We start from the raw sequence: 14,134 nt of genomic DNA, 5'->3' as shown, positions 1-14,134 counted from the left end.
GCAAAGAACTGACAGACGTATTCCACCCTCTTGGAGGCACACAACCATGTCATATGAAGAACAGTTGAAGCTATGGAGGTTGCGGAGCTGGATTAGACTAGGGTGAGGAAAGGCTGGTTGTGGGGTGTCATCCTCACACCTTTCAAAAGTCTATCCTGGGAAAAAGTGTAGGCTTCTTATTGCCTCACTGGGGGTGGTGGTGGTGGGGTCAGGACAAGGAGGTGGCAATACAAGAAGAGAACCTGGCTCTTTATAGTAAAGAATACGCAACCCCACGAGGTGCTGTGAAGCTAGTATTTTGAGTTCCTCGGGTGTGCAAATGCCGCGCGGTTACGCCGAGATGCGTAAGAAGGGATTCTACTGTAACGCTCTAGATTGCGGCGTCGTTTGGTGAAAGTTTGATGGAACTTGAGGACGCCGAAGAAAGGAAGTGGTGTAACGTGTCACTCACTCGACGGGGGTGGGATTACAGGGCCTGAGACGCGGAAGTATCATTTTGATTAGTTACTTTCTTGAGACACCGCCCCAGTTCAGCGTCTCACAGCCCTTCCTTCCGTTTGCGCAGTCTATTTTGCCCTTAGTAACAATGGCCGTAGAGGCTTCCGGCCCTTCCGGGAGCTGAGCGCGCGCTGTCGGGAAGCGCGGCCCGCGAAGACGAGAAAAGGCGTAGGATTCGTGAGCATTGATTGGCTGAAGCGAGAAGCTTTCTGGGCTCTGATTGGCTCTGTCGCTCCCGGGAAGGAGTTTGTGGCGCCAGCGAAAAGTAGACCGAGCGTAGCGGCCGCAGCAGGGTTCTGAGGGGGTTGGCGAACATACCAGACCGGGACCTTCTGGAACTCTTTCCTGAGGGAGTCGTGACCATGATGTGGAATAGTAATGATGAGTGGGGTGGCAGATGAGACTCAAGAAGTATTTAGCAAGAGAGGGGTGGCCGGAGAGGCGTGAGAGGGAGGGGGAGGGGCGGGGGCTGGCGGTGGGGGCGTGCGGGCCCCGGGAAAGGGGGTGGGGCGGGTTAGGGAGATGCTGGGACTGATTGGGGTGAAGTCTAGGGGGACCTGTGGATTTTTCAGAGGCTTGGAGGGCAGCACAGATATTAATACTGTTGTTTAAAACCAGGTGGATTTGAAAGCTATAGCAGCAGCAGCTCCTTCGGGGGACCGGGCGGCTACACGCAGTCCCCAGGGGGCTTTGGATCGCCAACACCTTCTCAGGCTGAAAAGAAGTCTGTAGGTTGAAACCGTATTTCATCCTATTTTATCCTGTCCTGAAGCTCCTCCCTCATCTGTGAGAGAAAATTTATATGGGGAAGGAAGGGTGTTAAACCCGAGCTGATTCGATAATTCTCAATTATTATCTTATCGAAACTGACAGAGTGCTTTAAGTTTGAGAAATGAAATTTCCTCGAATTTTGCGTCCACTGTTTCCTTGGCTTTGTTTTGAGGTTCACCAGTATAACTAATGAATTAGTCTTGTGGGAAAACAACTTGTATGTATTTTACATTCTTCGTGTATTGGAAGTCGTTTGTAAATTAAGTGTAACGAGGTGATCTAATGCGGTGGAAAAAGCATGCTCTTTAAATTCTAGTAGATCTGTGTTCCGCTATTGCTCTGATACTATTTGCAGGGTAACACTGGACAAATTTCTTAACCTTGGGAATCAGTTTTGCACCTGTTAAATGGGATTAATATTCCATATCTTACAAGGTTGTTGTGAGACTTAGTATTATATATATAATTATTCCTGCCCCAGAGTTGCTTTCAATAAATGGCCCCAGATAGTATTATTAAAAAGGACCTGAGCATTGGAGGCAGAATACGTGGTATCCAGAATCAAGTTTGCCTTTTAGTGTGTTTAGTGAAGCAACTTGCACCCTTGGTTTTGGTGGCCCTTGACTTTTCTCATCCAATAGTAGTACTAGTACTAGTCATGTCACAGGCTGGTTCTGAGAATTGGTAAATAAGGTAATGTATAGGAAGGTGATCTGTAAAAAGCTGTCCAAATGCTTGTTACTCACTCTTTCAAAAAAGTTTGCATTTGGTAGCTGCTATTGGTTTCACCCTTTAAATACAGGGTTTGGTGTTAAGATTGAGTGTTAGCAGGTTCTGTGTTTTATGTACAGATTTTACAGCAATTATTAATTCAAGGGACATGAGTCAATGGGAAGGAATTCATTGAAAATTCCCATACATTTAGCCATTGCTTTATATTTTTCATATGAATTATTTTGTTTCACTGTCAAAATTTTCATCCTTCAAGGTCCAGCCTGAATGCTCCCTCTCAAAATTGTCAGTAGATTTTTTTCTGAGATCCCATATAGTGCATCTTATTCTATAATGTTTCAAGATGAGGTTTGTTACTTACCTAGGTTAGGAGTGTGTTGAGGGCAAATCCGATTTCCTTTTACTCGCCTTTATGTCACCCAGATAACCTCTGACCAGTGGTAGGCAAAAAGTAAGAGTTTACACTGTTGTTAGGCTGCTTCTAGATGTGATTTAGGTGTCCTCTTCTGCCCATTATGTCTCTCCCTTTCCTTTAAGATGTCCAATGTGGCCCAGCCCTTATCCCATTTTCTCCGTTTTTAACATTTGATTGTCAGAACATCTATCCTAAAGCTATACCTCTAGTTTTTTATTTTATCATGAGACTTAGAACAGCTCCAAATTTCTGTCTCTGCTGGCCATTTCTCAAACCCTTTCCAAATACCATCTCATCAGTGATGGAAAGCCATCTCCAGCTTGCCTTCATCCTAAAGCTGGAGTTTCTTCTTAAAAGTCTGTTCCACAAGCAGATCATCTTCCTTATGCTGTCTCCACCCTGGCATGCTCATTTTGGTGATTCCCTAGTACAGCACAAGTTTATCCATTCAGCAGGGGTTTTGGAGTCAGACAAACCTGGATTTGAACTCTAAAGTGTGGCATTTGTTAATTATATAACCTTGGTTTTCATCTGTGTGAAGTAAGGAATAATGAGGTTCATTTTTAAGATTCAGTGTTACATGTAGCACTTGTCACACAGCAAGAGTCAAATGAACGGTTGTTATTTTCTTAATTGAATTTATGCATACTATTTTCAGAGAACCCGAGCTCAGCACATTGTGCCCTGTACCATATCTCAGCTGCTTTCTGCTACTCTAGTTGATGAAGTGTTCAAAATTGGGAATGCTGAGATTTCACAGGTATGTAAAATGATTTGCAGAAGAGATATTTAATCATATGAAAAGTGAAATAAAATTTACTTCATTTAAAAATACATAAATGTTGCTTTGATTTCCAAGAAAACCAAACTATTTTTCTTCTGGTTTAGGTCACCATTGTGGGGATAATCAGACATGCAGAGAAGGCTGCAACCAACATTGTTTACAAAATAGATGACATGACAGCTGCACCCATGGACGTTCGCCAGTGGGTTGACACAGATGTAAGCAGTTGCTTTTGAATCAGGGTGGGGTTACTTTTGGACTTTGGAGATGCTGAACTTGTTTAGTCTTATTTTTTAAAGGTGGTTTTTATTATAAAGATATAAGCAAGACATCAGAGGTAGAAACCCTAAAATGAAAGGCCAATACATTTGATTTCAGGAAAATTTAGAATCTCCTAAACTTCCCAAAATATTGTAAACAAAGTTAAAAGGCAAGTGATAGGACACACTAGACTGTAAACTCTGGGAGAAAAAGGATTTTTATCTTGGCACTGATCCCCAGCACCTAGTACACTGCCAGTTTCACAGTGGACCCTGAAATGAATGGGAAAATTTTTTGCAACGTATTACAGACATTTTACATTTTTAATTAATGAAAACTCTTACAGAGCAAAAAGCAAAATGCAACTGCACCTTAGGAAAATGGGTGAAGAAATGCACAAGTGATTTATATTAAATGAATATTAATTGCAACAACAATAACAGAAGCTTTAAACATTAAGATACCACTTTTATTAAATTTGAAAAGAAAAAAAAAAAGAATGACAACGTCCACATTTGTTGAGAGCAGTAGGCAATTAATTTGTACAATGATTTGTCATTGTTTGTCAGGGGAAGTGGATACCATCCTACCTTGATGTTATGAGTGTAAGCTTTCTCAAAAGTCAGCTGATGATCAAAATCATCCATCACAGAAATGCTGACCTAGCACTCCAATGCTAGACATTTGCATTGAGGAAGTAATTAGACATGCAAAGACCTAGTTGTAAGAATGTTGATCATCACATTATTTATAATAGTGAAAAACTAAAACAAAAGAAAGCTCAATGTTAGCAGTAGGGTATTATTAATTAAGCTGTTTATATTTTTAAAATATTGCAGATGATGTAGAAATGGATGTATTGTGACATAGAACTGTTTATCATAAATTGTTCAGAGAAAGAGCATGTTGTGACCCCATTTTTGCAAAGCAACATGTAAATGACTGTATAAACATGGAGAAAATAGACTGAAAGAAGATACAAGCTTTTCATCCTATTTATTTATTTATTTTTAAAGGTGATGTCCATTTGTATTTCACATTTGAAACACACAATAATGATATTAAAGCTATTGCAGAAGTCTTCGTAATTGGAAGAAAAATTTCAGGTGTTTATTGAAATCCAAACAGGGTTAATACCCTTTTTATTTTTTAATTGGGCAGAAGGCCTCTTGGATTTTTTATGTTGTTTTGAAAACACATAAATTTGGATAATAAATACCTTGTATATTATTTTCACTTCAAAAACCACAAGTCGCCTGTGGAGAGATAACTTGGTAGACATGCATTCTTTGGTAGATACCCTTACAGGCATTTTTCTTTGTGCGTCTGTACATGTATTAGATGTATGCATACAGTTTTACATGAAGGATGATATGATATGGAGGTGCTCTGTAATCTGCTCTTTTTGCTCAAAACTATATTGTGGAACTGACTTAATGTCAGTAAATACAGATTTACATTCTCATTTTTGGTGACTACCTATTCCATCATGAGGATACATCATCCCTTTCTTAACAGTAGACCCAATCAGTGAACACTTAGCTTGTTTCCAGTCATTTGCTTTCAGAGACAATGTCCCAGTGAGTATCTTTGTGTACCACTTTTCATGATTGTGAGATAGTCTCCTTAAGATGAATTAAAACTAGGTTTTTGGGGAGGAAATACACATTTTACATTTTTAAACTTTTTTTGTTTAATCTTACATGTATATTTTTTGGTTTTTTTAAATTGCCTTCCATAAAGTTACCAATTTACATTTTATTAGTGCCCGAGGGTGCCCAGTTAGTTTTCCACACCCTTTCTGATGGTAGGTTTGATGAGTCTTAAATTTTTGTATGATAGTTTAAAAAATACAGTCTCGTGGAGAATTTTCTCATTTTTTAACTTATTTATTTATTTATTTTCTCATTTTTATTTATTTACTCTTTGGTTTTAGTGAGATTAAAACTTGTAACTTTAACATTAGTTGGTGGGAGGGATTGGCTTTAATTGTCTCTTTAAGTCCTTTGATTCCCCTGGGGTGTTTGTTTCTGTATTTCTATTTGCAAGAGCCTGAAAAAATAGTCTGTTAGCATAATTATGTTTCTCTTGTTTGTCTTTTAACTTTAAAAAGCTCTCCCTAGTCTCAAATTATTATTTTTTAATTGTTCATGTTTCCTTCTGTTATTTCTATGGTTTCATTTTATAATATATCTCAGTATGTAATTAAGTCTTTTTATAATTGAATAGTATATTTTGGTAGAAGGAGAAAGGCATAGATCCAGCTTTACTTTTTCCAAAGGGTTTTAAAATTTTCTATTTGGGAATACAAAGGTTTATCTGTGGTATCGATTTAGCTATTAAAATAATTGATACATGGAGTGAAATGCAAATAGTTGATAATCTCCAGGTGATGGGAATTGGAAGTTTTTTTATTTTCAAATACATGTATTTTATTTTCTAGATTTTTTTACTCATGTATTTTATAATCAAAAAAGAACTCTAAGACTCAGCTTTATATTCTTCCTATAAATAATGTATACAAATTCTGGAAAACCTAAAAAGAAATGTTGAAATCATTTGTAATTATCCCAGTTAAGTATTATTAATATTTTGATGTATATGTTCCCCCACATGGGAAATCAGCTTTTTTCCATGAGTCACACCTGATTTTCATAGATAGTATAAATAGAATTCTGCATTATGATCTGCAATGGTATGAAGTATCTCATTATGCAGATGTGCACCTTTTGTTATTTAGTTTTAGGTTTTGGTATTTAGGTTTTAAATTTTTTAATATTAAAAATTATGCTATGATGAATGTTCTTAAAGCTCAGTCTTAATAATGCATGTTCTTAATTTTATTTCCTGAAGTTTCTAAAAGTAGAACTGCTGTGCTAATAAATATGTCTACCAGAAAGTTGTGTGTGTAAGAACTCTGAATGAGTGCCATAATTGTCTACTTTTTTAATGACGTGCGGAACATAGAACTTCGAATCTGGAAATTACCGTTAGAGATGTTTTTATTCCAATTCCTGATTTTATTATGTTTTTAAAAGCAAATTCTAAAAGGCAGGGCAAACTAGTCAGTGCCACATTAGGATCCTTTAGCTCTCCTGCTTTATAACTTTCTCTTTTTGTATATAATTAAAAAATTTTAAAGAGGCTTTCATCAACATCACTAAAACCTTAGTAACATGTTTGTATTTTATCTGTTAGGATGCCAGTGGTGAAAACACTGTGGTTCCTCCAGAAACGTACGTGAAAGTGGCTGGTCATCTGAGATCTTTTCAGGTAAAGTCAGGAAAAAATGACAGTTAAAATGTACTTGCTTGAAGCAATTTCTGGATTCATGCCTGAGTTTGGAATATTTAACATTTAGTTAAGTCTCCATGTTTAATGGGAGTTACATTGAGTTTGTTCCACTATTCTCTTCTTCCAGAGGAGAGGACAGGTTTCCTTAATATAAAACTAACAGAATGGTAGAGATAAAAACAGTATCTCCACCTACAGTTGCCATCTGTGGCATCTATTAGGTGTAAAGGGTAGATACTGGATTTGGGGTCAGGAAAGTAGACTCTGCTTGATTGTGCAAAATTAGGCAAATCATTGAACATCTCTGAGCTAGTTTTGGATTTTTTTGACTATATTTGGGTTAACCTTGAGTTTAAAATTTTCAGTGTGTAACATTTTCCCCCGTTTCAGTAAAATACTACAACCAAGAAAATAGCCAAAGTGTTTTAACCTGAAATTGACTTGAATTTCACAATCAACACTTCTGTTCACGTTTTTCTCTTTATTTTAACAGAACAAAAAAAGCCTGGTAGCCTTTAAAATCATGCCTCTGGAGGATATGAACGAGTTCACCACGCATATTCTGGAAGTAGTCAATGCGCACATGATGCTGAGCAAGCCTAACAACCAGGTGAGCAGCTTCACTCTCAGCAGTTTTTTGTTTTGTTTTTGTTTTGTTTTGTTTTTTTCTCTTCCCTGGAAGAACATAGACAGCTTCTGTGCTCTGGCTCTGATTTCCTTGACATTTTTAAGATTGAGCCAGAAAAAAGGCACCACTCATAGCTTTGCTATGTTATTTTATTCCAGAAGAAGCATTTATGTTCCTCTCAGGATTCCAAATTCCTCTGACCCCACTGGCTTGGATGGCTGAGACCGAGACAGCCTTCCAGTGGAGACACTTAATTATAGACTGAATTCTTAGCTCCAGGATTGTCAGAGAAAAGCCCCAACTAGGACAACATTTTGCTGTTTTCCTTCCAACATGTCTGCTAAACAGGAAAAATTCACACCAGCATTTGGTCCCTGAAATTTATTTCCCGCTTTATATTGAAATTTGTCAACATTATTTTCTGTTACATAAATTTAATTTGGCAAGTCCATCTAGGACCACACAAAAGGTCTGCGGATTTGAGTATTAGAGTATCCTTAGGTGATTCTGGTGACAAGGAGAATTGGTTACAGTAGGAGAGACTGAAGAAGTGATGAGCCATCAAGGATGCTGTTGGCAAGTACTTTGTTAAGCACTGGAGATATAGAGATAAATTCAGTGATTCCTTCATTTGAAAAATATTTATTGAGCCTAGTATATGCCATTCTTTATTCTAGACCCTTGGAATATAGTGGTGAACAAGGTGGATAAAGTGCCCTCAAACTTACATTCTTTAGAGAAATGGGTAATAAACAAGAAAACAAATACATAATTTTAGGTAGTTATAGGTGTTGTGAAATAAAATAAAGCAGAGTAGGAGTGATGGAGGGACTAAGAATGATACAATTTTAGATGGGGAAAGAACCGTCCAAGCAGAAGGAATGGAAAGTCAGAAGCCACAAGGCTGGAACAAGCTTGGCATATCTGAGACCAGCAAGAAGACCAGGCTGCCTGGAGTGAAGCAGGTGTCAAGGGAAGTGGCAGAGGGATGTAGGCAAGGAAGCAGAACCCAGATCACGTAGGGCTTCATAGGCTGTAGTGAGGATGCCTTTATTCTAATTGACACTAAGCCTTTAGAAGGTTTTGACTAGACAGTGATTTGCCATTTTAAAAGGTCACTTGAGTTGCTGTTTAGAGAGTAGACTGAGGCACCAACAGTAACAACAGAAGTAATTCTGGGGAATGGTAGCAGCAACTGGGATAAGTGGCTGGATTCTGACGTATTTTGAAGGTAGAGCTGATAGAACTTATTGGTGGTTTAGATTAGGATATAAAGAAAAGGGAGGGTTCAAAAATAACTCCTAGGTTTGGGGCTTGAGTAACTTGATGGAGCTAGCAGGTTTGGAGGGTAAACTCCAAAGTTCTGTTTTGTACTTACGAAATATGACACATCCAAGTGGAGATCAGAATGAACCGTTGACTATGTAAGGCTGGGACTCAAGGGAGAGGTCAGGGCTAGAGATAGAGCAGTGGGAGTCATTCTTGTGTAGGTGGTATTTAAAGTCTCAGATGAGACGAGGTAAGTAGTGAGTTGAGTGGTCAGAGACCTGAACTCTGGGACACGCTAACCTTTAAGAGTCTAGAAATAGGACAGGAGCCAGAGAAAGTCAAAGAAGTTGCCAGTTGGGCAGGAGGAAAACCAGGAAATGTGATTCTGTAGAATACTTTGAAAAGAGTATTTTATGGAAGGAGTGGAGTTCAGTTGTAGAATGCTGCCTAGATGTCAAGTAAGATGATAAGAGAGGTCTGTCAGATTTGGAAACATGGATTTTTACAAGAGAGGCTTCAGTAGAGGATAGAGGAGAAGTGAGTTAAAAAGAATGGGATTGGGTAGAAAGTGTAAGGTATTTATTTTATGGCTGTACTTCATAATATGTACATATGTATCAAATGTTATACGATGAAAATGGTTTTAAAGTGAGAATGGGTGGAGCTGCGAGTGTAGGCAATTATATTGAGGAGTAAATAAAACAATCCTTTCCCTCAAAGAGTTTTCATTAAGCATTCAGATCACTTAGGCAGTGCAAGCAGTGATATAAGTGGCAAGTGCAGGGTGCCATGGAACCACAGAGAAGAGTTTCCTGTCCTAACTTGAACATCAAGAAAGGCCTCCTGGAGAGGTGATGCCTAAACCAAGTCTTAAAAGATACATGAAGGGGGCTGCCTGAAGCAGGATAAGAGATCATTTCAGCAGAGGTATCAGGATAAGAAGGAGCACTCAGGTCAGTATTGCTGGATCATAAAATAAGACCTCTGTTTCATCAGCATGCAACGTGAAATCAGCTAGCTTGAAAACAAGGATCCATAAATGATTTTTGGTTTTTTATAACCTCAAAGTAGTGAGTGTTTAATGAAAGTTTATTGAATGAATGAGTCCGCTGACCGGGTGGGATTTCTCCTGATGAGCTTCCACAATGTTCTTCTGTTTGTTATGGGCACTTAACATGTTTGATCTTCTGTCATCCTTATTTATTCAGTTCAGTAGATTAAACATTGAGCACGTACTGCCCACCAGGTACTGTGCAAAGCTGAAGGGGCTTGTGGGGGAAAGTGACAGGCAACCAGTGTGACGGCTGTTGTGAGAGAGAACAAGTCAGATGCTGTGAGAGCCCAGAAGGAAGGACACAGCTAACCTGGCTTGGGGGATGTAGGGAAGGCTTCATGAAGGTGGTAGCAATTAAGTTGGACTTTGAAGAATAAGAAAACTGTTCCCCAGGCAGACAAGGAGAGGCGCATCCCAGACAGGGAGCAACGTGGTCAGGTCAGAGGCATGTGTGTGACCGGCAGGAAGTCCAAGTGCAGTTGAGGACTAGTGTGTTGGAAAGAGATGGTCAAGAATAAAACAGATCGTGATGTGTCATTGTGGTAGGTCTTGAATGCTCAGGAGTTTTATATTATTTTCACAGGCAGGGGGAGCCAGCTGAAAGCTTTTAGGCAGAGGCGTGATGAAATCAGAAGTTATTACTTGTGGCAGTGAGGAGGGTTGATTGGAGGAGCAGAGACTGGCAGCTGAGACACCTGTCGCGAGACCAGGGGTAATGAGACTCGAGTCGAGCTATGCTCAAGGTCGTATTAATAGGCTGTGGTGGAGTGGAAGGTGAGCGAATGGAGACTCCCAGATGAATGAGGTCTGTAGGACTAGGTTTGGGTTTACTAATTGAGATGGAATATAGCAGGGTAAGCAGGTTTGGAGAGGAAAGTAGTGAACTTTATTGATGTGTGTGAGATACCTAAGGAGAGGTGTTCAGTAGATGGCTGGGAACAAGGATTTGTGGCCTAGGAGGAGGTCTGGAATAAAGTCCTGGGAGAACTATCAGCCTTTGGGGAGACAGTAGAAGAGGCTGAGAAGGGGTACTGGAAAGGTATAGTTGGCGAATTACATGGAGAACCAGGAGAATATGGTATCAAGAAGCCTAGGAAGGGATACGTTTCAAGAGAAGTGTCATCAACAGTGTCTGCTTCTGACAGGTCAGGTGTTCTGAGGACTGAAAGAGATGACTGGGTATGTTGATTGAAAAGTCACTGGTGACTTTGGAGAGAGCAATTTGAGATGTGTTTGGGGAGAATCCAAATAGTGCTGGGCTGAGGAATGACTAAAGAGAAAGGAAAGAAAAACAGTGACTATAGTCTATTACTTTTTTAAAGTTCGGTGGTTAAAAAAAAAAGAAAGAAAAGAGAGGGTGATGATTACTGTCTCCTTTTCTCTCCCTGAAATGCTTCATGCCTAGTTGACACTGGGTAAATGCTTGCATGATTGAGCACCAAAGATAGAGACCAATATAGCAAACCTCCAGGTAATTTTCTTCTAAGTGCTAGTTTTCCTCTGGTTCCTCTCACATCCAAAGAAAAGGAAGAGCCAGGAAGTACCTTTCTCTCTTTTTGATATGATATGCTTCAGACGGTGACTTTATCTTCCTTTGAAATACTCATTACATAATTGTTATTGGGAAAACTCGGCTTGAATTGGTTTTTGTAAGCTGCTTATTAAAAAGCTATTTAAAAGAGCCGAGACTGTTTAAGTTGAATTTACTAATGTTGTAAACTTATTTCTTAATTCAGCCCTTAGCAGGGAGAGCACCTATCAGCAATCCAGGAATGGGTGAAGCAGGGAACTTTGGTGGGAATAGCTTCATGTCAGCAAATGGCCTCACTGTGGCCCAAAACCAGGTAAACACCCGAGTGGCTCCAGAAATGCAAAACATAGGCAGTCCTGTTTTATTACTTCCTTATGATGCTAAGGCTAAGTACTCGACTTACTTCTTTCTTATAAAGGGTCTCAGGTTTACGCTGGGGAGCTGATTCAGAGTAGTTGGTAAAATCTTTCTGATTTGAATCTTCAGGTGCTGAATTTGATTAAGGCTTGCCCAAGACCTGAAGGGTTGAACTTTCAGGATCTCAAGAACCAGCTCCAACACATGAGTGTAGCCTCAATCAAGTAAGTATTTGGTTTGTGTGAGCTTGGCCTCCAAAATTGTACCCATTTCCCCTTCCCAGGTTTCCTGGTGATGAGAAGTCAGTTTACAACAAAAACAAAACTGTTGACTGACAGAAGGAAGTTATTCAGTCGTGGAAAAATTGAAAGAGGATTCACAAAGGTGGTGCTACCCTTCACTTATTCGTTTGTACATTCAGCAAATACAAAGTCCCATTATGTGCAGAGGATATAATTTTGAGCAAAAATTGACCTGATACTTCTTGTGGAATTTAGTCTGGAGGAATGAGATCCTTAGCTCTTGGTCCTAGATGTACAGTCCCATTGGTATTACTGTCCCCACTTGGAGATGTGTGCATCACGGCGTCTAGATCTGAAGCCATTAGAGAGTCTTTCCAATATCCTTGCCCTGATAACCTGTTAGACAAACAGCTTCCTGATTCCAGTGAACTAATCCAGACACATAGTATTGTTATGTTTGTGTTAGTTATTGCTAAAAATCAATTCATATTTTAGGTCTAGATAGAAATGAATGCTCAGGTCTGATTCCATTTCCTGTCTGATAAGGTGAGGATAGTAATTCCTATTGCAGAGTTACTGTGATGCCAAGGTGCCACATTAGTAGGTTCTCTATAAACTGTTCAAGTTACTGACGCTGACACTGAGGGCCTTACAGGATTTGAAGGTGGCATATTGCTTCTGGAAAGATGTTTCCTTTTCTTTCTGCAACTTTACTTCCCAGAGTAGGAGTTAGAGGATCAGTGAATGAGTGGGGAGGGAAAACTTTAAAATTGCTGTTTATACTGGGAGATTTTATGTGCATGCTGAACTACAGCTTTAGACCCTGGTTTCAGTTTGCTTAGACTGGAATTTAAGTGAGGTCCTATTTTCCTGCCTTTACACAGTTTGGGAGAGGGATCCATGGCAGCCCCAGTAGCCATTGTTTCTGTGGATTCCCTCAGCTTTACAATTTTACTGGCCATTTCTCCCTGCACTAGCCTTCCGTGAGCAAAATGGCTTGTGAATTCCTCTTAGCTAAGATAGAAAGTAGAAAGACAAGTGAAGTTTACATATTCAGCCATGTCCAAAAGGCAGTTTCTTTTCTTCTGCATTGGTTTGAAAATGAGCATTTTTTTTTTTCTTTCTAGGCAAGCTGTAGATTTTCTAAGCAACGAGGGACACATCTATTCCACTGTCGATGATGATCATTTTAAATCCACAGATGCAGAATAACTAGATTTAATGGTACCCGAGATGTTTTCTAGCTGGGCCTGTTTTTGCAGTCTGTTGTCTCCAGCTGTGCATATGATTGACCAGTTGACTTCTAGGAAGTAGGTTTTATCTGTAAAATGTCTCAATTGACATCATTTTAAAACTTCCTGCTCTTCTGTTTTTTGAAGCTCAAATGGATATGGGCAACTGACAGGAATGTAAACCAGGGCAGAATTTCTTAAAGAAATTAAAAATTAGTTACAACATCAGAACAGATGGACTTGGAAGAGGAATGCTGCCAGGAGAGTTGGGCAGTCTGACTTAAATAATTCTCGGGAGCTTCTATTCCTAAATTGTTTCCTGTTGAGAGAAGTTGAACTGAACTAGGGCCCACCAGCAGAGAGCTAGCCAAGAAGTCCACCAACCTCTGCCTGTTTTGTTCTCCACTCTGATTTTGTGGTATTACTTTCAGAATTGCACTTTCTTTCACTTTTTGCTGCCAAAAGTGTGTTTTTGTAAACATGGGGTTCTAGAGTGGCAGCCTCGTGGGGCAGAGGAGAGGAAGAAGTGTCACTGTGTTTTGTACAAAATAAGTACATTCATATGTTTAATAAAATAGTTGTATTATTGCAGTGACTTGTAAAAATGTTCTTTTTTTGCTGCTATAATTACTACTTTATCATCTCAACTAATTCTGAGATGAGTTAATGAGGTGTAACTTGCAAATTAAAGTTCCATAACTGCTTTAACTGTGTTTCTAAATGAGTTCTACCAGCAGCTGTGTGAAGACTCCATCTCTGGTTTCTGACAGTGAACAGCAACCTGGTGGTTATTTTCTTTATGTACAGAATAGTTCCCATCTGGGGAGCTGGGCAGATGCTTAAAAGTCAGTTAAGCAAGGATGTTTATTTGCAGGTATGGCCATTCTTGATTGTTTTCTAAAAGAAAAGACAGTGGCTAAAAATAGGTTTAAAAAAGCATATACATTTGAATATAGAATGCATGATAGGATACTTTTATGGGTAGTGGACTTCTCTTTCTAGTTATCAGGCTAGTACCCTCAAATGGGCAAAGGGGCGATGGCATTGATTGTGGGTAAAAGTCTTT

At 39.3% G+C, this 14,134-nt stretch overlaps 1 protein-coding gene across 1 annotated transcript; it reads left to right on the top strand.

Moving 5' to 3' along the window:
• The first annotated feature begins 608 nt into the window (after nt 1-608).
• RPA2 (replication protein A2) lies at nt 609-13,776 on the top strand. The gene is made up of 9 exons (XM_006173705.3): nt 609-873; nt 1,117-1,226; nt 3,075-3,176; nt 3,305-3,418; nt 6,660-6,734; nt 7,249-7,365; nt 11,443-11,550; nt 11,724-11,818; nt 12,964-13,776. The coding sequence occupies exons 1-9, from the start codon at nt 861-863 to the stop codon at nt 13,046-13,048; spliced, it is 819 nt and encodes a 272-aa protein (XP_006173767.1). The 5' UTR covers nt 609-860; the 3' UTR covers nt 13,049-13,776.
• Nucleotides 13,777-14,134: the final 358 nt, after the last annotated feature.

This window comes from Camelus ferus, chromosome 13 (genome assembly GCF_009834535.1).
Source record: "Camelus ferus isolate YT-003-E chromosome 13, BCGSAC_Cfer_1.0, whole genome shotgun sequence".
NCBI classification, from domain to species: domain Eukaryota; kingdom Metazoa; phylum Chordata; class Mammalia; order Artiodactyla; family Camelidae; genus Camelus; species Camelus ferus.
This window is presented reverse-complemented; position numbering and strand designations above follow the sequence as displayed.

Excerpts from the sequence above, each read along its gene's own strand:
- RPA2 (XM_006173705.3), top strand. Across the intron at positions 7,366-11,442 it reads TGAGCAAGCCTAACAACCAG|CCCTTAGCAGGGAGAGCACC; the intron begins GTGAGCAGCTTC and ends TTCTTAATTCAG. Across the intron at positions 11,551-11,723 it reads TCACTGTGGCCCAAAACCAG|GTGCTGAATTTGATTAAGGC; the intron begins GTAAACACCCGA and ends TTGAATCTTCAG.